The sequence below is a fragment of the Crinia signifera genome, chromosome 7 (assembly GCF_055691185.1).
Source record: "Crinia signifera chromosome 7, ASM5569118v1, whole genome shotgun sequence".
Taxonomy (NCBI): domain Eukaryota; kingdom Metazoa; phylum Chordata; class Amphibia; order Anura; family Myobatrachidae; genus Crinia; species Crinia signifera.
The window spans coordinates 169,442,095-169,464,321 of NC_139223.1; the positions used below are offsets into that span (position 1 = coordinate 169,442,095).

The window sequence follows — 22,227 nt, forward strand, 5'->3', positions numbered from 1 at the left end:
AAGTCGCCCATATCCCATAATGGTATTAATTAAAAAGTACACTTCAGCCCGCAAAAAATGAGCCCGCACCCAGGTCTGTAGGTGGAAAAATAAAAAAGTTATAAGCCGCAGAACATGGCGACGCGACGCAAATTAGAAAAACCGTAAAAGTTGCTATTTTTTTTTTTTGTGGTAAAACATAACGAAAACTATATAAGTTTGGTATCACCAGAATCGTAACGACCCATAGAATAAAGATAACCCATCATTTTAAACGAACTATGAACTCCAAAAAAAGCGTAACCAGCGCAAAATTGTGGAATGGCGTTTTTTTTTTTTTTTACCCCACATTGAATTATTTCCTGATTCCCCAGAATATTATACGGTATAGTAAATGGTACCATTACAAAGTACAACTTGTCCCGCAAAAAAAAAGCCCTCATGTGTCTATATAGCCGGAAAATTAAAAAAGTTACGCTTATTTGAACGCAAGGAGGAAAAAAAAAAAAAATTAACAAAAAAGGCAATGTCGGGAAGGGGTTAAAAACATCTGAGTGCTGGTCTTCATCCTTCTGCGGGGGGGGGGGGGGGGGGAAAGTGTACTGCATTTCATACCTATAGACCTGGCACCGACGAAACCTATACCCTCTGGAGTGCCGTCCTGCTACCCACGTATTTATATATATATATATATATATATATATATATATACACACAAATGTATGTTGGCCTTGTTTTTTAGGCTTTCTAGGATTGGGTCGGGCTTGTTTTTCAGTCATCAGTTTTTCATTTCAGAGTCGGCAACACTGGACAGCAGATGAGCTCAGTCGGGCAGAGCAGGGAGCGGGCGGGGGAGGGGGGAGCGGGCTGCATGGCTCCAGCGCCCGGAGCTCGTGCTCCGCCCTCCCTACGCCCCTGTGTGTCATGTATCCTGTGCACAGTCCCTAATCAACACGTCCTCTGTAGTAGAGCTCCCTGATCAGTGACTGTTCCAGGGGCAGGTAAGCAGGGCTGGTGCCAGGGGCCCTATGACCTGGGAACGCTTCCACAGTCACCCCACCAGTGCTGTTTAATCTGATAGCACCCGCCTGCTCTCATTTGCTGCTATATTTACAAATGTTGCTATTGCCAGTCTCCCAGAATGCCAGTGCCAGGTGTGATTATGTCACGCTACATGATGTCATCACACCTGGCACTCTGGGAGTGGCCGTGGTGAGAGAGAGAGAGGACAGAGCAGCAGCTGATCTTGGCATTGGGCATGGCGAGTAATACTGTACATAAGCTCAGGCACCTGTGTGCTGGCTGCCTGATAAGGAGGAAGGAGAAAACTGAGCTCACCTGTCCAGGCCATCATCGGTGGCTCTAGGGGTGGTCAAATAGGACTACTGACTCCATAACACCCACTTATCTCCCCTCCCTCTTTAACCCCCCATCACCTACTGCCCTCTTTCACCCCATCACCTACTGCCCTCTTTCACCCCCCATCACCTACTGCCCTATCACTTTAGCGGTCACGCCACTTGTTTTTGCCTCTGCAGTGCCCTAGGGCTCACCTTCTGGCATCCAGCCGGTCTCAGATCCATTGGCCTGTTCCAGGACCTCAGCGCATCGATCCTGCTCCTTCTGCATTATCACCGACAGGTCACAGGACAGTTGGGTGACCCCGAGCTGCTGGGAGAAGAGCTGAGAGAGAGACCCGGGTAACTGTCACCCCTGCATCAGACAGAACTGGTTCCAGACATTGGGCAGAATGGACACAGTTATTACAAAGCCACGCAATTATCTTATACACTGGGCATGGGGAACCTCAGCTTGCTCAGACAGTAGGTACCACCAATGCTCTAGCTGCATAGAACACATATAGGGCTCCATCGGATGCACGGTGAAGGAAGCAAGTTGCACAGCACTGCAATTTATTATTTTCCCCGATTGCAGCCCTATCTCGCACCGGTCTTATGGATAATTGTGTGAAGCCAGAAGTCACAGGTAATTGGACTGAACCCAGAGTATCAAACAATCCATGCATTGCAATGACAGTTCTGTTCTTCCCCATCTTTACCTTGTATATCGCCTCATCCACATACGAGCAGTTTATTTATCTTGGCACGGCCAATGACTGCCTATATTCTTTAGAACTAACTATAACAATCCTGCTACAAAATAAATATATATTTTTCATGCTGCAGCTTCTGTACGGTGCGCTGGGTAAGGTAGTAATATACATACAGCCAGCAGGGGTCACCATTTCACATTCTAAACCAGGGGTTCCCAATCTTTTTTTAATCACGGCACCCTAGAGTATAAGAATTTTTTTCGCGGCACCCCTAGGCCAAATTTATTTTAATTAGATTGGATTTATATGCTATTCTTAGGGTCAGTTATGTGGAAAAGGGCAGGAATTGCTTCTGTGTGTACACATTTTATGATTGGCAGCCACCAGCACTGGTTTTGCTTATAAATAATTAACCATTAATAATTTTAGTTGGTCCTGGACTACCAACCCAGGGCACCCCTGCATGTGTCCCGAGGCACCCCAGGGAGCCACGGCGCACAGTTTGGGAACCACTGTTCTAAACAATCAAATGGTCAAAGGAGAAGGACACAGAAATAAGTCTAAAGTCCCCCTATACACTATGCGATTTTGGCTCAATTTCACCTGATTTCAGCAGGTTGGTCGGTACTTGTGGAGTATCACGGCTCCCACGACCTGCATCGTATGCAGATCGTATGCTAAAAATCGCATCGCATACGATCAAATCGCATTGAAATGCATCAGAATGCATTGAAATGTGTATTAAACTAGTGAAATGCCCCCAAATGCCATTTTTCATAGTGCACCACCCCTACTATCAACGTCAACCCGAAGCGCGGCGAGCGCAGCGAGCCCGCGAGGGGCGGCGGTACGCGTCCTACGACCTTTTCATACCCCCACTATCCACGTCGGCGTGGAGTTGAGAATAGAATAGTGTGGCGAGCCCGAAGCGTGGCGAGCGCAGCGAGGGGACACGGATACCTGTGAAGCCCGCGAGGGGACGCGTATAGCTGTGAAGGTATCCGCGTCCGCTCGCCACGCTTTGGGCTTGCTGCGCTCGCCACACTATTCTATTCTCAACTCCACGCCGGCGTGGATAGTGGGGGTATGAAAAGGTCGTAGGACGCGTACCGCCGCCCCTCGCGGGCTCGCTGCGCTCACCACGCTTCGGGTTGACGTTGATAGTGGGGGTGGTGCACTATAAAAAATGGCATTTGGGGGCATTTCACTAGTTTAATACACATTTCAATGCATTTTGATGCATTTCAGTGCAAAATCGGGTGCCATCGCATCGCATCGTATGGCATCCGATGCGATCGCATACGATTTTTGAGCATAAATGCTCAAAAATCAGTAAAAATCGTATTGCATCGTATGCCACTACATATGGCATACGATGCCATACGATGGGAGCCGTGATACTCCACAAGTACCGGTTGGTCCGAGGTGAAATCAAGCCAAATCGCATGTGTATGACATTCAATCCGATCTGCGGAAGGGTCTATGTACTAATCCCGAGCTGTGGATGAAGTTGGCATCACCTCTGTGTACATTGGCACACTCTCTCCCCAGCTCTGTGTACATCAGCACTCTCTCTCCCCAGCTCTGTGTACATCAGCACTCTCTCTCCCCGGCTCTGTGTACATCAGCACTCTCTCTCCCCAGTTCTCTGTCCATCAGCACTCTTTATCCCCAGCTCTGTGTACATCAGCACTCTCTCTCCCCAGCTCTGTGTACATCAGCACTCTCTCTCCCCGGCTCTGTGTACATCAGCACTCTCTCTCCCCAGCTCTGTGTACATCAGCACTCTCTCTCCCCGGCTCTGTGTACATCAGCACTCTCTCTCCCCGGCTCTGTGTACATCAGCACTCTCTCTCCCCGGCTCTGTGTACATCAGCCCTCTCTCTCCCCGGCTCTGTGTACATCAGCACTCTCTCTCCCTGACTCTGTGTACATCGGCACACGCTCTCCCCAGCTCTGTGTACATCAGCACTCTCTCTCCCCAGTTCTCTGTCCATCAGCACTCTCTCCCCAGTTCTCTGTCCATCAGCACCCTTCATCCCCAGCTCTGTGTACATCAGCACTCTCTCCCTGGCTCTGTGTACATCAGCACTCTCTCCCTGGCTCTGTGTACATCAGCACTCTCTCTCCGTGGCTCTGTGTACATCAGCACTCTCTCTCCCCAGTTCTCTGACCATCAGCAATCTTTATCCCCAGTTCTGTGTACATCAGCACTCTCTCTCCCTTGCTCTGTGTACATCAGCACTCTCTCTCCCCAGTTCTCTGACCATCAGCACTCTCTATCCCCAGTTCTGTGTACATCAGCACTCTCTCTCCCTGGCTCTGTGTACATCAGCACTCTCTCTACCCAGTTATCTGTCCATCAGCACTCTTTATCCCCAGCTGTGTACATCAGCACTCTCTCTCCCCGGCTCTGTGTACATCAGCACTCTCTCTCCCCAGTTCTCTGTCCATCAGCACTCTTTATCCCCAGCTGTGTACATCAGCACTCTCTCTCCCCAGCTCTGTGTACATCAGCACTCTCTCCCCAGCTCTGTGTACATCAGCACTGTCTCTCCCCGGCTCTGTGTACATCAGCACTCTCTCTCCCCGGCTCTGTGTACATCAGCACTCTCTCTCCCCGGCTCTGTGTACATCAGCACTCTCTCTCTCCGGCTTTGTGTACATCAGCACTCTCTCTCCCCAGTTCTCTGTCCATCAGCACTCTTTATCCCCAGCTGTGTACATCAGCACTCTCTCTCCCCGGCTTTGTGTACATCAGCACTCTCTCTCCCCAGTTCTCTGTCCATCAGCACTCTTTATCCCCAGCTGTGTACATCAGCATTCTCTCTCCCCAGCTCTGTGTACATCAGCACTCTCTCCCCAGCTCTGTGTACATCAGCACTGTCTCTCCCCGGCTCTGTGTACATCAGCACTCTCTCTCCCCGGCTCTGTGTACATCAGCACTCTCTCTCCCCGGCTCTGTGTACATCAGCACTCTCTCTCTCCGGCTCTGTGTACATCAGCACTCTCTCTCCCCAGTTCTCTGTCCATCAGCACTCTCTCCCCAGTTCTCTGTCCATCAGCACTCTTCATCCCCTGCTCTGTGTACATCAGCACTCTCTCTCCCCAGTTCTCTGTCCATCAGCACTCTCTCCCCGGTTCTCTGTCCATCAGCACTCTCTCCCCAGTTCTCTGTCCATCAGCACTCCTTTATCCTTAGCTCTGTGTACATCAGCACTCTCTCTCCCCCGCTCTGTGTACATCAGCACTCTCTCCCCAGTTCTCTGTCCATCAGCACTCTTTATCCCCAGCTGTGTACATCAGCACTCTCTCTCCCCAGCTCTGTGTACATCAGCACTCTCTCCCCAGCTCTGTGTACATCAGCACTGTCTCTCCCCGGCTCTGTGTACATCAGCACTCTCTCTCCCCGGCTCTGTGTACATCAGCACTCTCTCTCCCCGGCTCTGTGTACATCAGCACTCTCTCTCTCCGGCTCTGTGTACATCAGCACTCTCTCTCCCCAGTTCTCTGTCCATCAGCACTCTTTATCCCCAGCTGTGTACATCAGCACTGTCTCTCCCCGGCTCTGTGTACATCAGCACTCTCTCTCCCCGGCTCTGTGTACATCAGCACTCTCTCTCCCCGGCTCTGTGTACATCAGCACTCTCTCTCTCCGGCTCTGTGTACATCAGCACTCTCTCTCCCCAGTTCTCTGTCCATCAGCACTCTCTCCCCAGTTCTCTGTCCATCAGCACTCTCTCCCCAGTTCTCTGTCCATCAGCACTCTCTCCCCGGTTCTCTGTCCATCAGCACTCTCTCCCCAGTTCTCTGTCCATCAGCACTCATTTATCCTTAGCTCTGTGTACATCAGCACTCTATCTCCCCCGCTCTGTGTACATCAGCACTCTCTCTCCCCAGTTCTCTGTCCATTAGCACTCTTTATCTCCAGCTGTGTACATCAGCACTCTCTCTCCCCGGCTCTGTGTACATCAGCACTCTCTCCCCAGCTCTGTGTACATCAGCACTGTCTCTCCCCGGCTCTGTGTACATCAGCACTCTCTCCCCCCAGCTCTGTGTACATCAGCACTCTCTCTCCCCGGCTCTGTGTACATCAGCACTCTCTCTCTCCGGCTCTGTGTACATCAGCACTCTCTCTCCCCAGTTCTCTGTCCATCAGCACTCTCTCCCCAGTTCTCTGTCCATCAGCACTCTTCATCCCCTGCTCTGTGTACATCAGCACTCTCTCTCCCCAGTTCTCTGTCCATCAGCACTCTCTCCCCGGTTCTCTGTCCATTAGCACTCTCTCCCCAGTTCTCTGTCCATCAGCACTCCTTTATCCTTAGCCTTGTGTACATCAGCACTCTATCTCCCCCGCTCTGTGTACATCAGCACTCTCTCTCCCCAGTTCTCTGTCCATTAGCACTCTTTATCCCCAGCTGTGTACATCAGCACTCTCTCTCCCCGGCTCTGTGTACATCAGCACTCTCTCCCCAGCTCTGTGTACATCAGCACTGTCTCTCCCCGGCTCTGTGTACATCAGCACTCTCTCTCCCCAGCTCTGTGTACATCAGCACTCTCTCTCCCCGGCTCTGTGTACATCAGCACTCTCTCTCCCCGGCTCTGTGTACATCAGCACTCTCTCTCTCCGGCTCTGTGTACATAAGCACTCTCTCTCCCCAGTTCTCTGTCCATCAGCACTCTCTCCCCAGTTCTCTGTCCATCAGCACTCTTCATCCCCTGCTCTGTGTACATCAGCACTCTCTCTCCCCAGTTCTCTGTCCATCAGCACTCTCTCCCAGGTTCTCTGTCCATCAGCACTCTCTCCCCAGTTCTCTGTCCATCAGCACTCCTTTATCCTTAGCTCTGTGTACATCAGCACTCTATCTCCCCCGCTCTGTGTACATCAGCACTCTCTCTCCCCAGTTCTCTGTCCATTAGCACTCTTTATCCCCAGCTGTGTACATCAGCACTCTCTCTCCCCGGCTCTGTGTACATCAGCACTCTCTCCCCAGCTCTGTGTACATCAGCACTGTCTCTCCCCGGCTCTGTGTACATCAGCACTCTCTCTCCCCAGCTCTGTGTACATCAGCACTCTCTCTCCCCGGCTCTGTGTACATCAGCACTCTCTCTCTCCGGCTCTGTGTACATCAGCACTCTCTCTCCCTGGCTCTGTGTACATCAGCACTCTCTCTACCCAGTTATCTGTCCATCAGCACTCTTTATCCCCAGCTGTGTACATCAGCACTCTCTCTCCCCGGCTCTGTGTACATCAGCACTCTCTCTCCCCAGTTCTCTGTCCATCAGCACTCTTTATCCCCAGCTGTGTACATCAGCACTCTCTCTCCCCAGTTCTCTGTCCATCAGCACTCTTTATCCCCAGCTGTGTACATCAGCACTGTCTCTCCCCGGCTCTGTGTACATCAGCACTCTCTCTCCCCGGCTCTGTGTACATCAGCACTCTCTCTCCCCGGCTCTGTGTACATCAGCACTCTCTCTCTCCGGCTCTGTGTACATCAGCACTCTCTCTCTCCCCGGTTCTGTGTACATCAGCACTCTCTCTCTCCGGCTCTGTGTACATCAGCACTCTCTCTCCCCAGTTCTCTGTCCATCAGCACTCTTTATCCCCAGCTGTGTACATCAGCACTCTCTCTCCCCGGCTCTGTGTACATCAGCACTCTCTCTCCCCAGTTCTCTGTCCATCAGCACTCTTTATCCCCAGCTGTGTACATCAGCACTCTCTCTCCCCAGCTCTGTGTACATCAGCACTCTCTCCCCAGCTCTGTGTACATCAGCACTGTCTCTCCCCGGCTCTGTGTACATCAGCACTCTCTCTCCCCGGCTCTGTGTACATCAGCACTCTCTCTCTCCGGCTCTGTGTACATCAGCACTCTCTCTCCCCAGTTCTCTGTCCATCAGCACTCTTCATCCCCTGCTCTGTGTACATCAGCACTCTCTCCCCAGCTCTGTGTACATCAGCACTGTCTCTCCCCGTCTCTGTGTACATCAGCACTCTCTCTCCCCGGCTCTGTGTACATCAGCACTCTCTCTCTCTCCGGCTCTGTGTACATCAGCACTCTCTCTCCCCAGTTCTCTGTCCATCAGCACTCTCTCCCCAGTTCTCTGTCCATCAACACTCTTCATCCCCTGCTCTGTGTACATCAGCACTCTCTCCCCAGCTCTGTGTACATCAGCACTGTCTCTCCCCGGCTCTGTGTACATCAGCACTCTCTCTCCCCGGCTCTGTGTACATCAGCACTGTCTCTCCCCGGCTCTGTGTACATCAGCACTCTCTCTCCCCCGTTCTCTGTCCATCAGCACTCTCTCCCCAGTTCTCTGTCCATCAGCACTCTTCATCCCCTGCTCTGTGTACATCAGCACTCTCTCTCCCCAGTTCTCTGTCCATCAGCACTCTCTCCCCGGTTCTCTGTCCATCAGCACTCTCTCCCCAGTTCTCTGTCCATCAGCACTCCTTTATCCTTAGCTCTGTGTACATCAGCACTCTCTCCCCAGCTCTGTGTACATCAGCACTCTCTCTCCCCGTCTGTGTACATCAGCACTCTCTCTCTCTCTCCCTAGCTCTCTGTACATCAGCACTCTCTCCCCAGTTCTCTATCCGTCAGCATCTCTCCCTGGCTCTGTGTACATCAGCACTCTCCCTCAGTCCTTACACAAATATCCCATCTCCCCACCACTTAAATATTAAACAGAAACACCCCACTCACTCTTCTTTATACAAATCCACTGTCTCCCCATGCACACACCCAGCATCCTCTCCCTGCAGTCTGTATACACCCAGCACATTACACAGTGTGCTGTAATGTGACCATATATGACGACATATTGCACACAGTGACCGATAACAAGTCCTATTCATGCCTGTGATATAAGTTCACCATAATGCCGTAAGAATCGTACAATATACAGTAATCCTGGACTGCTGCAGAATCATGTGTCAGAGGAACACTATTCGGTAAAACACGCTGTAGTTCCAGACACATTTCCTGGGGTCACCTGGGGTCACATACAGTATGTGCTACATTCAAACGTCCTATATCCTATTTATAGCAGCAGAAATTCGGTACGGGTCATTGGGACGAAATGCATTATGTCAACCACTGCGAGTCAACATGACAGGTGGACACATGAAATAGATCAACATGGCTAAGGTAGACAGGGTTGGAAGGTCGACCTCAGTTTTAGGTCGACAATGTGAATGTCGACAGTCAACATGAGTTTTTAACACTTTTTTTGTCCTGCTCAGGGCAAGGTGTGCCCGGCACACTATTTTATTCTTCCACCACGCCGTAATGGATGGTAGGGCATGAAATACCGCCTGTCGGCACATGTCGGCTAAAAAAAAATGTCATGTCAACCTTCCCATTGTCAACCCTGTCGACTTAAGGGCCGTACCCTGCAGAAATGTACCGAGGGAGAAAATGACCATGTTATTGTAATTCTGCTGACACAATCTCACCTGGCAGAATATAAGGCAGGGTGAGGCTGCCGGGTGCTGGTTTATGAATGCCATACTTACAGGTGCTGTCACAACTAAGATCGCTGCCAGGGTGAGAGTCCCCATGCCGGAGATGTGCCCGCTGTGTTAGTTCCTGGGAGTGACCATCACAAAGCCGGTATCGCATGTGCCGCTCTGGGTGACTGATCTGGAGCAGTAATCAGGAGTCACTCCGGGGGAAGAGAAGGATGAAGCAGTGATGTAAGAGGAGAAGTGATCCAGGGGAAATGTTGGACTAACTCTGTGATCCTGGGAGACAAGTGATGCTGAGCGCAATATTCCTCCAGCAGTGGACACAGTAACCCCTCCCCTCTCCAGACCAGGGCCACTCACTAATCCTAATTAAACATTCACACGTCCCCGCTTCCTATGAAATCGTAAGGATATTTATTAACTACATTATCACCAAGACCTTGGCAGCCGGTGCTGTTTGCATTCCAAATGTGAAAAATACATGTAAAGTATCTTTCAATCTCTCGGACGTAAAGTCACGGATCTGTGGAACATTAATCAGATCTAAAACATACTGGGAAATGTTCCTAGCTGCATCCTTCTACTCATGGAAACAGGATCAGAAAGGGGGGGATATGTGACTAGGCCTGATTTCTGCGCAAAAGCGAACAGAAGAGGTGCGCTGGAGAGTGGAGGAGAAACGCGTCAGCAGAGGGTCCAAACTGTGGTCTGAAACTATAGCTCGGATCCAAATCAAGACAAGGTACAAAAATACTGGGGACAAAAACCATGGGGTTCCCCTGTATGTTTATAACAAGAACTGTGCTCCCACAGCCAAGGGAAACAATTTATATAAGTTCCCCTGGCCAAAACATGACACTGTGGCTTGTCAGCCCTGGCCGGGTCCCTGGAGGAGTGAAAATTCCCCCAATAAAGGACCCCCCCCATGGGCTGTCCCCGGCACCACTGGGTGGGGGATGCAGAGCTGGTGGTAATTTAATGGTTAAAAAGGTGCAAAAATAAGATATTGGGTTTTGTAGTAGCCTACCCCACATACTGGGATTTGGAGAACCACAAGTCCCAGCATGCGGGCATAAATGGGTCTGCTGGGACGTATAGTCCCATTACAGGACCAATACCAAAAGAAGTGACAAACACACAAAATAAAGTTGTACTTTATTATACACTCCATCCATACATACTACATACATACATACATACATACATACATACATACATACTGTACATACATACTCACCTATCTTGATCCTGTAGCTTCGGTCCTCTTCTTCAGTAAAAAATTTGGTACTTGTTTCCTAGCTGGCGCTTAGCAGTACTGTTAGAATATATTTAGACTAGAGATGTGCACCGGCCACTTTTCGGGTTTTGGGTTTTGGGTTTTGGGTTCTGATTACCTTGAGGTTTTGGGTTCTAATGGGTTTTGCCAAAACACCTCCTAAGTGTTTTGTGTTTGGATTTCTTGGGTTTTGGGTTCTGATTTTTTTGTTAAAAAAGCATAAAAACTGCTAAAATCACAGAATTTTTTATTTTTTTTGCTCCTACGCTATATTAACCTCAATAACATTCATTTCCACTTATTTACAGTCTATTCTGAACAGCTCACACCTTACAATATTGTTTTTAGGGCAAAAGGTTGCACCGAGGTAGCTGGATAACTATGATAAGCCACACAAGTGTGCAGCACAAACACTAGACTGATATGGCACACTTAGCATCCCCTCTAGGCTAATACTGCACACCTAGAATTACCCCTGGACTGCTATGGCACACCTAGAATTACCCCTGGACTGATATGGCACAGGTAGCATCACCCCTGGACTTATATGGCACATTTAGCATCACCCCTGGACTGATATGGCACACTTAGCATCCCCCCTAGTCTGATACGGCACACCTAGCATCACCCCTGGACTGATATGGCACAGGTAGCATCACCCCTGGACTGATACGGCACATTTAGCATCACCCCTGGACTGATATGACACACTTAGCATCCCCTCTAGTCTGATACGGCACACCTAGCATCACCCCTGGACTGATATGGCACGCTTAGCATCACCCCTAGACTAATACAGCACACTTGGCAGCACCCCATGAATTATACGGCAGACTTGGCTTACCCCAGGAATTATACGGCACAGATGGTGGCACCCCTGACCTGATACAGCACACATGGAATTAGACGAAAAAAAAAAAAAAAACACCTTAATTTTATTTTCATTAAAAAAAAGGGCAGCTCCCCTGGTCTGATATGGGACACATGGGGCACCCCTGGAATTATACGGCACACATGCAGGCACCCCAGGACTGATACAGGACACATGGGGGCACCCCTGGACAAATACAGCACACATGTGGGCACCCCTGGATGATACAGCACACATGTGGGCACCCCTGGACTGATAGTACTGGTAGCCAGTGGAAACAGCAGATTGGAATGATATACTGCAATAAATACTGGTAGCCAGTGGCAACAGACTGGAATTATATACTGCGATAAATACTGGTAGCCAGTGGAAACAGCAGACTGGATTTTTATATACTGTGATAAATAATACTGGTAGCCAGCGGCAACAGCAGACTGGAATTATATACTGCGATAAATACTGGTAGCCAGTGGAAACAGCAGACTGGATTTTTATATACTGTGATAAATAATACTGGTAGCCAGCGGCAACAGCAGACTGGAATTATATACTGCGATAAATACTGGTAGCCAGTGGCAACAGCAGACTAGAATTATATACTGCAATAAATAAAATACTGGTAGCCACTGCCAGTGGCAACAGCAAACTGAAATTATATACTGTGATAGGTACTGATAGCCAGGGGCAACAGCACACTGGAATTATATACTGCAATAGGTACTGGTAGGCACTAGCCAGTGGCAACAGCAGAGAGCAGACTGCAGCAGACACTAGGCAGTGCAGGGCAGGCAGTGGCACTAGCAGCACCAGTGGACTATCACACTGTGACTGACTATACAGGAGCAGACTCAGCAGAGGCAGGCCCCAGCACAAAGGAGAGACAGAACACAGCACCAGTCATCCTTGCAATGGTGATGTCTTGATCACTGAGCAGAGACACAGTACACAGCAGCACGGGCCCCAGCAGAGACCACACACAGCAGCAGCACACCCTTCCCTACCCTTCTCCGAGATTGGAGTGAAGATGGCGGCGCGAGGTTGCGGAATTTAAGGGTTCCGTGATCTCGCGAGAATCCGACGCCGGGCGATGACGTTTTGCCCGTGCGCCCGGATTCTAGTAAGGCGGGAAGCGCCGAGCGCTGCTCGTATCCGGGCCCGGATTGATGACGTCCGTGCTGGCTCGGATCTGAGGAATCCGAGCCCGCACATCTCTAATTTAGACCAATGCTATTTTATAGATTTTGGTTTTTAAACAGCTGCAGCATGCACTTCTATGAGTCTGCCTTGACTCATACAAACGAGAAACAATTGGGGTGGGTTGAAGTGTATTGCGCTGCTGTTTTAAATGGTTAATTGTAACACACTAGTTGGCTGAGTAAAAATAAATGCAGGACACACTGCATATAAAACGAAATAATCAACACAGTGTGTCCTGCATTTATTTTTACTCAGCCAACTAGTGTGTTACAATTAACCATTTAAAACAGCAGCGCAATACACTTCAACCCACCCCAATTGTTACTTGTTTCCTAGCACGGCGCCCATCGCATTGCATACCATAAGACTAAATATGGTATGCGATGCGATGCTGCGCGATGTTGTACAATAAAAAATTGTATGGCATTGTATGCCATACAATGCGATGGTATATGATTTTTTTATTGTACAACCACCCAGATGGGTCCTTACAATGTTAAATGCCCCCCTTCGATCAACGCGAACCCGAATCGTGGCGAGCGGCGGCGGTACGCGTCCTCCGACCTTTTCATACCCCCACTATCCACGTAGAAGTGGAGTTGACTTTATATAGTGTGGCAAGAGCAGCAAGACACCGAGCCCGAAGCGTGGTGAGCGGATGCGGAATACATGTAAAGTAATATGCGTCCCCTCGTGGGGCACGCTGTGCTCGCCACGCTTTGGGCTCGGTGGCTCCCTGTGCTCGCCACACTATCTAAAATTAACTCCGCGCCGACGTGGATAGTGGGGGTATGAAAAGGTCGGAGGACGCGTACCACCGCCCCTCGCGGGCTCGCTGCGCTCACCATGCTTCGGGTTCACGTTGATAGTGGGGGTGGCGGGCGGGTGCATTTAACATTGTAATGTTCATCCAGTAACAGATCGATTTAAAGATCGTATGCACACATGGAAAAAGTTACCCATGACACTCACTGGGCGTATAAACATGTTTAATACCCCTTTCACATCGCACTTTTAAAACGGTATATTGCCGTTTTTTTCCCTTTTTAAAACGTTTAAGGGTGCACTGTGAATGCACCACAGGCAATTTACCGTTTTAAATTAACTGGCATTTCGAACCGTGTAAAAAGCAGAGTCCTACACGGTTCCTTGCCGTTTTTTGTGCAATGTGAATGTGTACAGTTTGTCTGAAACGGTATTTCAGGCAAACAACACAAGCACAAGCACAATTTGTGGCGCCCCCTCCCCTCCTATATGTCACACAGGACACACAATCCCACTGCTATACAATAGGTGCGCGCCAGTGGTGTCCAGGTGTGCACCACTGGCGCAGCACCTCTACGGGACACCTCCCCCGCCGCCGCTGAGCTCATCCTTAAAGCCACAGTCCGGGGGTACAATACAGACTGAGATATTATATATGACCAGAGTATGTTGTCCCCGGTCCCACCCGCCGCATCCTCTCCCGCAGTGTAAGGCCAGCAGGCAGCAGCAGCAGATTGGCACTGACACCACGTGTGTATGACAGCCACATCTGTATATACAGTAGGACGGGGCATTGTCATTGTGTTCTTCCCATTACGCTGACAGCGGCGGGGTGAGCACTGCAGGACGTGGCGGGAGTATAACAGGGCTGTAAATAAAACTACTTAAAAATGTCAGAGAACTTTTTCATTTACCGACCACACTGATAGGAGTGAGACCATCATTATGGTAATATTTTTTACGGCTTCAACCTAGACTATAGCGGAGTACAGTGGAAGCTCTCTGTCACTGCCTAATCACCAATAACTTCTAATCGCACACATATGCTGCCGTACACACACACACGCGCGGCACACATCTCCCCTGCAAGCTACAGACCACAAGCACCCCGCAACCTGGACTCGATACCCGTACGCAACCAACAAGCTGCTGCTCCTCCATATACTCGCCTTCAGCTGTCAGTGGCTGTGCAAAGAGCAGAGAAAATCCAGGGGGACAGGTGTGTGACACAGGTTCTCTGATGACAGGCCGGTGTGCGTGGTGCTGTCCTTCAGCGACAGCAGCTTCTGTACCGTCCAATAGCAGGGAGTGCGGCCTGTGCCCCCCTCTAGCTTCCCCGTGATCCACCCCCCCCCCCCCCCCCCCCCGACACAACCCACAGTGGCTCTCACATAGCACTTGAAACGTGTTCTGGATGAAACGTTTCAAGTGCTATGTGAATGACACTTAACCGGTATTTAAAACGGTAATCTGGGTCACTGTTAAGGCTCTGACCCGTTTTAATTACCGTTTTAAAATACCGGTTTTTAAACCGTGTCTGCGATGTGAAAGGGGTATTAGATGGTAATACAGCCAAAATATTTATACATCTGGCAGAACTCGCCCATATATATCCCCAAAACAGTGTTTAATGCAATAGAAAAATTAATGGTTTCCTTTAAATGGAATGACAAGTCGCCGCGTACAGCAATCAAAACGCAATACAATCCTAAAAATCAGGGCGGCTTGGCTCTTCCAAATTTAAGAAAGTATTACATGGCAGCTCAAGCGGCACATCTGGTGGGCTGGGCTAAAAACTTAAAGGACCCATTATTACAAGCATATCTTGAAGAACAGGTAGGCCCATGGGTTTCCCCACTGGCACTGCTCCTATCAGGAACTTCTACATATAAACTTCCCCCCATTCTTCGTCAGGCTGTGCTAATATGGAGATCTCTTCATTTAACAGGCGAATGGTCTGGGATAGACACTGAAACACCATTGTGGTTCAATAAAAAATATATAGAGCTAGAAAAACTATCTCCCAACAATATATGGTACCAAAATGACATTACAGCTATTACTCAAATCTATATTAACGGGCAATTTAAGACCTTCGGACAACTACAAGGAGAATTTAATTTTCCAAATGAATATTTTTTTAGATACCTACAACTAAGGCACGCAATTCAAGCCCAATTTGGGGGGCTCAAGATAGAAATATCTGAATCTCCGATAAAAAAAAATGCTCCAAAGAACGGGTAATAGAGGCCGGGTATCTAGCCTATATAATTCTCTAAATATATGTCAACATCTACCCCAAATGGAGAAATTAAAAATAAAATGGGAGACGGATCTGGGCTCAATACCGACGGAAGACTGGGAAGTCGTATTGGGGTCTATTAAGTGGGCAACTTCTTCGGTCAGATATCAACAAATACACTATTTTACACTTCATGGAATATATTGTACCCCAGCGGGGATGTATAGGGCTGGAATAAGAGAGGATGATAGATGCCCGAGGTGCAAGGCAACAGAGGCCGATTTCCTCCATATGATGTGGGCTTGCCCAAAAATATACTCCTTCTGTGAATATGTTTGGAATGATATTAGGATGATAACGCCAGCAATAACTCAACTAAATCCCAGAACTTGTCTGTTGGGTTTAGAAATAGGGGGGGATCACTCACCAATGCTCTACTCCTTTGTTATTAGCCTGATCACAATGGCGAAAGTGATGATAGCCCGCATGTGGTTTTCAACTAAAAGCCCAGCATTGGCAGGGTGGAGAGCATTGGTTAGTGAAACGATGAAGCATGAAAAACATATGTTCTATACAAGAAATACAAAAAAAAAATTCATGATAAATGGGACAGATGGCGCGAACACTATCTGATTTGGCAAGAAGCTGAGCAGGAGGAGTTAGTAACTTGAGTGAAAATATTGTTAAGGTTGTAGGAAAAGGTACGACTAGCATAAAGAGAAGCATTTACACCATAGACTTCTGTAAGTCACAAACGACACGATATTTAGATAAATATATAATTCACAATCACAAGAGATTCACAAAAAGAGAATTTTATTTTCAAATAACTAAATTAAGCAAAATTTGTTACACACAAACAAATGTAAACACAAAACACAAAACATGTAAAAATGAATGCACGGCTCCCAGCCTAATAATGCACGATTACTATCAATTAATTAATTAATTAATTGTCTATCATATAAAAAAAAAAAAAAACACTATTTGAAAGGAAAGAGGAAGAAAAAAGAAAAGGATATAAGGGAATAAAATAAATAAAAAAATAATAATAATAAATAAAAATAAATATATACAAATAAAAAGACACAACAACTTGCACAAACTATATTGGAAAGATCAGATGACCTAAACGGACGTGATTGTTTGTTGAGTACTTGTATGTGTTTTTTTTTTGTTTGTTTTTTTAGCAGGGGGGTGGTATTGTTATAGTTAGAAGTATTGTAAGATGTCAAGTGCTGTATGTGTTAAATGTCAATGTACTGTATTGTTATTTATATGTAAAATGGAAAATAAAGAAGAGTGAATTAAAAAAACAAAACAATAAAATAATACAATAAAAAATCATATTGGGGCTGCTTTTAACATTGTAAGCACCCATTAGGGTGCTTATACAATAAAAAATCGTATCGCATCGCATGCATCGTATGCGGCGATGGCATAAGATGCCATAAGATGCAAAAATTGGGCGCCGTGCTAGGAAACAAGTATCGAAAATTCAAATGGGTATCTGTGAAAAAAAAATTATACTTACCATCCTTCCAGCGTAGGTCCGTAATAGGCATCCAGGGGTTAAAAAATAACAAACCCGCAAAATCCAATACCAAGCAAACTGTGCATGGATACTGTTGCGCCCTATACATCAATCAAAAATAACATTTTAAAGGGGAAGGGACATTGGGATTTTTCACACACTAAGTGGGTCTGGTCAACGCGCGTGTCGCCACCAGCTTCATCAGCCACGGTCCCTGAGATTGGAGTGGAGTAACACGGCAGTATCAGCAGGAAGCCGATGTTCCCTCCTGATAGACAGGGAGCATGAAACAGGATCTGTGGAGTGAGGGACGCGGTGCTACACTTTGACCGTGATTGCCACTCCAATCCTGGTACCTGTCAGATCTACACCGTACTGTGCCACACACTGCGTGAAATTGGAGCAGATAATAGGCAGCATTTGATATACCTAAGGCATGGATCCATTCTGATATACAAGAGACTGCCTTTCTAATTCTGGCCAACTGATGAACAATCAGATCTACTAATACTGTAATGCCCCTTTCCCACTGCAGCCTTAAAACGGTATTTTGCCGATTTTTGAGGGCAAAATACCGTTTAAGGCTGCAGTGGGAAAGCGCCAGAGTTGAAATACCGTTTAAAGTTAAACGGTATTTCAACCCGTTTTCAGAGCAGGGTTTTAGCCGGTAATCTACCGTTTAAGAGGCAATGGGAATGCCTCTTAAACGGTTTTACCAGCAGATGCAGCGAGGATGGCTCATATTTGAGCCATCATCGCTGAATCTGTATACAGCAGCCGGGCTGAAAGATGCGCGGCTTTCAGTCCAGCTGTCTGCTCCCTCCCTTGCCACCCCCCTCCCCGCCCGCAGCGTCATATACTCACCGCTGCTCACCGGCGCCGTCCCGCTGTCGCTCACCAGCGCCGTCCCGCTGTCGCTCACTGGCGCCGTCCCGCTGTCAATCACCGCCCGGCAGTCCTGCTCCCCCGCCCGGCCACACAAGCTGGGCGCTCCGCCCCTCCCGGCCTGCTCGCCACGCCCCCCGCCTGCTGAACACGGAGACCTGCTCGCCCCGCCCCCCCCCCCCCCCCCCGCTGAACACGGAGCCAGTAACGGAGTATCAGCCAGTAATATATACATTGCTGGCACAGGCCAGCAATGTATATATTATTGGTACCACTGCACACCAATGATTATTTATCAGCCAGTAATATATACATTGCTGGCACAGGCCAGCAATGTATATATTATTGGTACCACTGCACACCAATGATTAATGATCAGCCAGTAATATATACATTGCTGGCACAGGCCAGCAATGTATATATTACTAGCACCACTGCACACCAATGCTGTAAAAACGTTTTGAAGAGCTAAAACGTTTTACCTGCAATGGGAATGGGACTTAAATGGCATTTCAAACTGTAATCTGCTGCAGTGGGAATGCTAAATACCGTTTAAGATTACCTGTAACTTAAAACGGGTCTGCAGTGGGAAAGCAGCATTACTGTTGTTGCAGGACATATCAGCAACAGTAGCTATTTAGTGAAAATTGTATCTGATTTGTTCCTTTGCACATAGTGGATATTTATTATAGGGAAGTTGGACATTGGGGTTCATTTTGAGAGGATATTTATCCCCTTTTAAAACATTTCTGTCTTTCTCTTTACCTCATACGGTAACTGTTTTTATATGTCGCAGTTTTAATGATGAATACAAATTAAAGGTTATATTTTATGATTTGTCTTTGATCTAGAGGTGTGCCACACCCATAACAGTCTTTTCTCTTCCTAAACAAATACTGTCCATTTGCACACCCCACTGTAGCTATTTGATCAATTGAAACTAAGGGGTCACTTTGTAAATTTACCAGTGCGATCGGCCAAACCCTGTTTTTTAATCCCTCAGTCTATCAGGAGCAGGCTTGGGGTTACCCCACACCTGATACATGTAATGGTTCCCACCGTAGACTCCTAATTGTAATTTTTACACAGCCACTGTAAGAGAGAGATAGAAGCTGAATGGTTAGTGCTTTATTTCACTACACTTTATCTCTCTCCAGGCTTTGATAAATACCCTCCTTCATTTCACTTCATCTTCTCAATGATCCTAATTTGCGTGAAGGAAACTATTTCCAGGGAGACAAAGTAGAAACTCTGATCTCACTATTTTACCACCATGTTGTAGGCCACACTCACATTCTGCTAAATATACTGTTACTATTGAAGGTAGTAAATCTTCTGATTTCCTATGTAACCTGCGGTGGGAGGTTGGTGTTTGGTATAATGTGTAATGAGCATTACGGTGTGTGGTATACTATGTAATGGGCATTATGGCATGTGGTATACTATGTAATGGGTGTGTGACGTGTAAAAGGCATTACAGTGTAAATTGCACACTGTACCTATTGTCCATGTTTTACATAAATGTGTCAAGCCCTGGCATAATGTGTATTATGGTGTATGGCATTATGAGGAATGGGCATTACAGTTTCTAGTATGTGTGGGGGGAATGATTCTTTCTGAAGTGCCTAAACATAAATAAGTCACCTTCTATTTAGTTTGCATTGATGCCCAGTAGGTGTTGATAGACACGCCCAGTAGGCGGTGATGGACACGCCCAGTAGGCGGTGATGGACATACCCCTCCAGTGGTGCACCCCCTAAGTAAATGGTCTGCGCACGCCTATGGAATCTACTATATTAAACCCATACAACATCTGCGGCACTAATAACATTTCCTAATCGACTCTTACAGTCTTACGATTCGTGCTTTCCACAAGTCGGGGCTTCCTCCATAAATAACTCTTGGTCTCGTTGGGATAATATTTTGTGCTTCTCGTTTATAGCCCTCCTTATCAGTATGGCCTCATCTAGTAAGCTGGCAACTCTTTCCTATAAACTTTTCCTTTATATCCTGTTCTTGTAGTTTATAGTTCAGCAGAAAAGAGCCCAGATCCTGAAAGGACAGGAAATGAAGGACGGGTTTATAGTAAAGTGTTGCTGGTTGGATATTATAGATGAGGCCATGCTGAAAACAAGGGCTATAAACTAGACGCGCACATTATTATCCCAATGGGACCGACATTTATTTACAGCCATTAGAGACACTGATTTTTCCATACAAAGTTTTGGTCATTTCAGATGACACTAGAATAATTATTAACATTAAAGTGCTGTTGTTGTAATGCTGCATTTATTTTGACTTGGATTCACCTTTAACTTGTTAAATGCCAAGTGAAGTTGTAAAAATAGGTGTGAAAATTGCCAAGCAAACATTTTTATCCATCATAATGACCATTAATGTTACCTTATATAGAGAATAATACCCAATATTCATTCGTATTAATTCGTTTTAGCGGCCGTTCAGTGAGGCGCGGGGGTGTGTGTGCTGGGACAGGAGATGGGAGCGGCTAGCGTATCATCCAGAGTGGGGGCATGGCCAGCACAATCGTGTCCTCGTGGCCACCCCCCCCCCCCCCGCCATGCCAGTATTTTAGGCATTACATAGCGGGGGGAAGGGATACAAAGACGCGATTTGCGTCATTTGCTCCCACGCACACACCTGCCGAGGAAGACCGGCCACAATTTAGGGAGGCTTGCCCCCCTTTCCGGGAGGATAGGCAACCCTGACCTGCCGTCACCAAGCCCTGCACCCATGACAGACAGCTGCATCTATTTTCGGGTCCTTGGATGGGAGGAGGGGCTAAAATAACGCGAAATGACACGAATCGCATAATTTTAGCCCCGTCCACTCCATGCGGACCCCCAAAATTCGTAGTTTTATACCGCGGGGAAGGGGGGAGCAGGGGCTGTGGGGTCAAGTATGCATCACATGTGTGGTCAGCAGAGAGCGTATACATGGCAGCATTGTAGACATTGTAAACAGATTTCTTAGATTTCCTTTGGTAAAATGTCCAGTTTTATTTAAAGCGACAATCATTTACACTGCAAAACCAGTTTGATTTTGCAGTGTAAATGATTGCCGCTTTAAAAAAAAAAAATGAAGATTTCTTACCAAATCTCTCACTTTCTGATTCTCTCATCCTCTTACATTTCACCCAATGAATCACTGACTGAGATTACAAAAGTCATCAGCCTGATGGTCGTGACCCCATGCTGAGAAGGTCAGGACCCACTTTGGGGTCAGGACCCACAGTTTGAGAACCGCTGCTCTAGGGACAAAAAAATGCGAAAATTACGAGATTTGGGTGTTTTTGACCATTTTTGAAAAAGTCTTTCACCACCGCTTGACAAAGCCAAATCCCGGCGACAAATCCACATCTTCGGCCACGGCGCCCATCTCTAGTCAGCAGTGCATGCGCCTTTACAAGAATAGATGAATGCATTGTAACCCTGACATATCACTCTGCAAGGGAAAGCTATTCTGCTGTCGGAATGCAGTATAAACACAGCACTTTTACTACATAAATGCCAGTACAGCAAGTAAATAGCAGTAAATCAGATGTCACCAGCAGTATGTAGGAGAGCGATAAACCCTTCTGCCTCCTTACAGCAGCCTGAGCCACCCCGAGCTAGGTCCCTGCACATTCAGGTCAGGGATGGACAGCGATGGCTGATGATTTATCACACCTGTCAAAATGACGGCTACTGCAATATACTTTGACTTTGAGCTGTGACCATTTTTACTTCCACTTTGAGCTGTGACAGTTTTTATCCCACAAACTCTCCACCCCACTCCCAGTCCCTATCTGCTCCTACCTCAAATCTCTGTCTTCACATCTCCCTCTCTCATATCCAGCAAGTTTGAAACAGATCAGTGTCCCTGCAAAAATTGCTTTCACTTTCTGTTTCCATCAATCTTTTTTTTTTATTGAAAAAAACAAAGATGACAAAGTATAGA

At 47.4% G+C, this 22,227-nt stretch overlaps 1 protein-coding gene across 1 annotated transcript in view; it reads right to left on the reverse strand.

Moving 5' to 3' along the window:
- The window catches only part of SCTR (secretin receptor), a 73,105-nt gene that overhangs the window by 38,919 nt on the left and 11,959 nt on the right, over positions 1 to 22,227 (reverse strand). The window contains exon 3 of the mRNA XM_083154310.1: positions 1,533 to 1,662. Coding sequence (XP_083010436.1) covers positions 1,533 to 1,608 — 76 coding nt within the window. The 5' untranslated portion in view covers positions 1,609 to 1,662. The remainder of the gene's footprint in view (positions 1 to 1,532; positions 1,663 to 22,227) is intronic.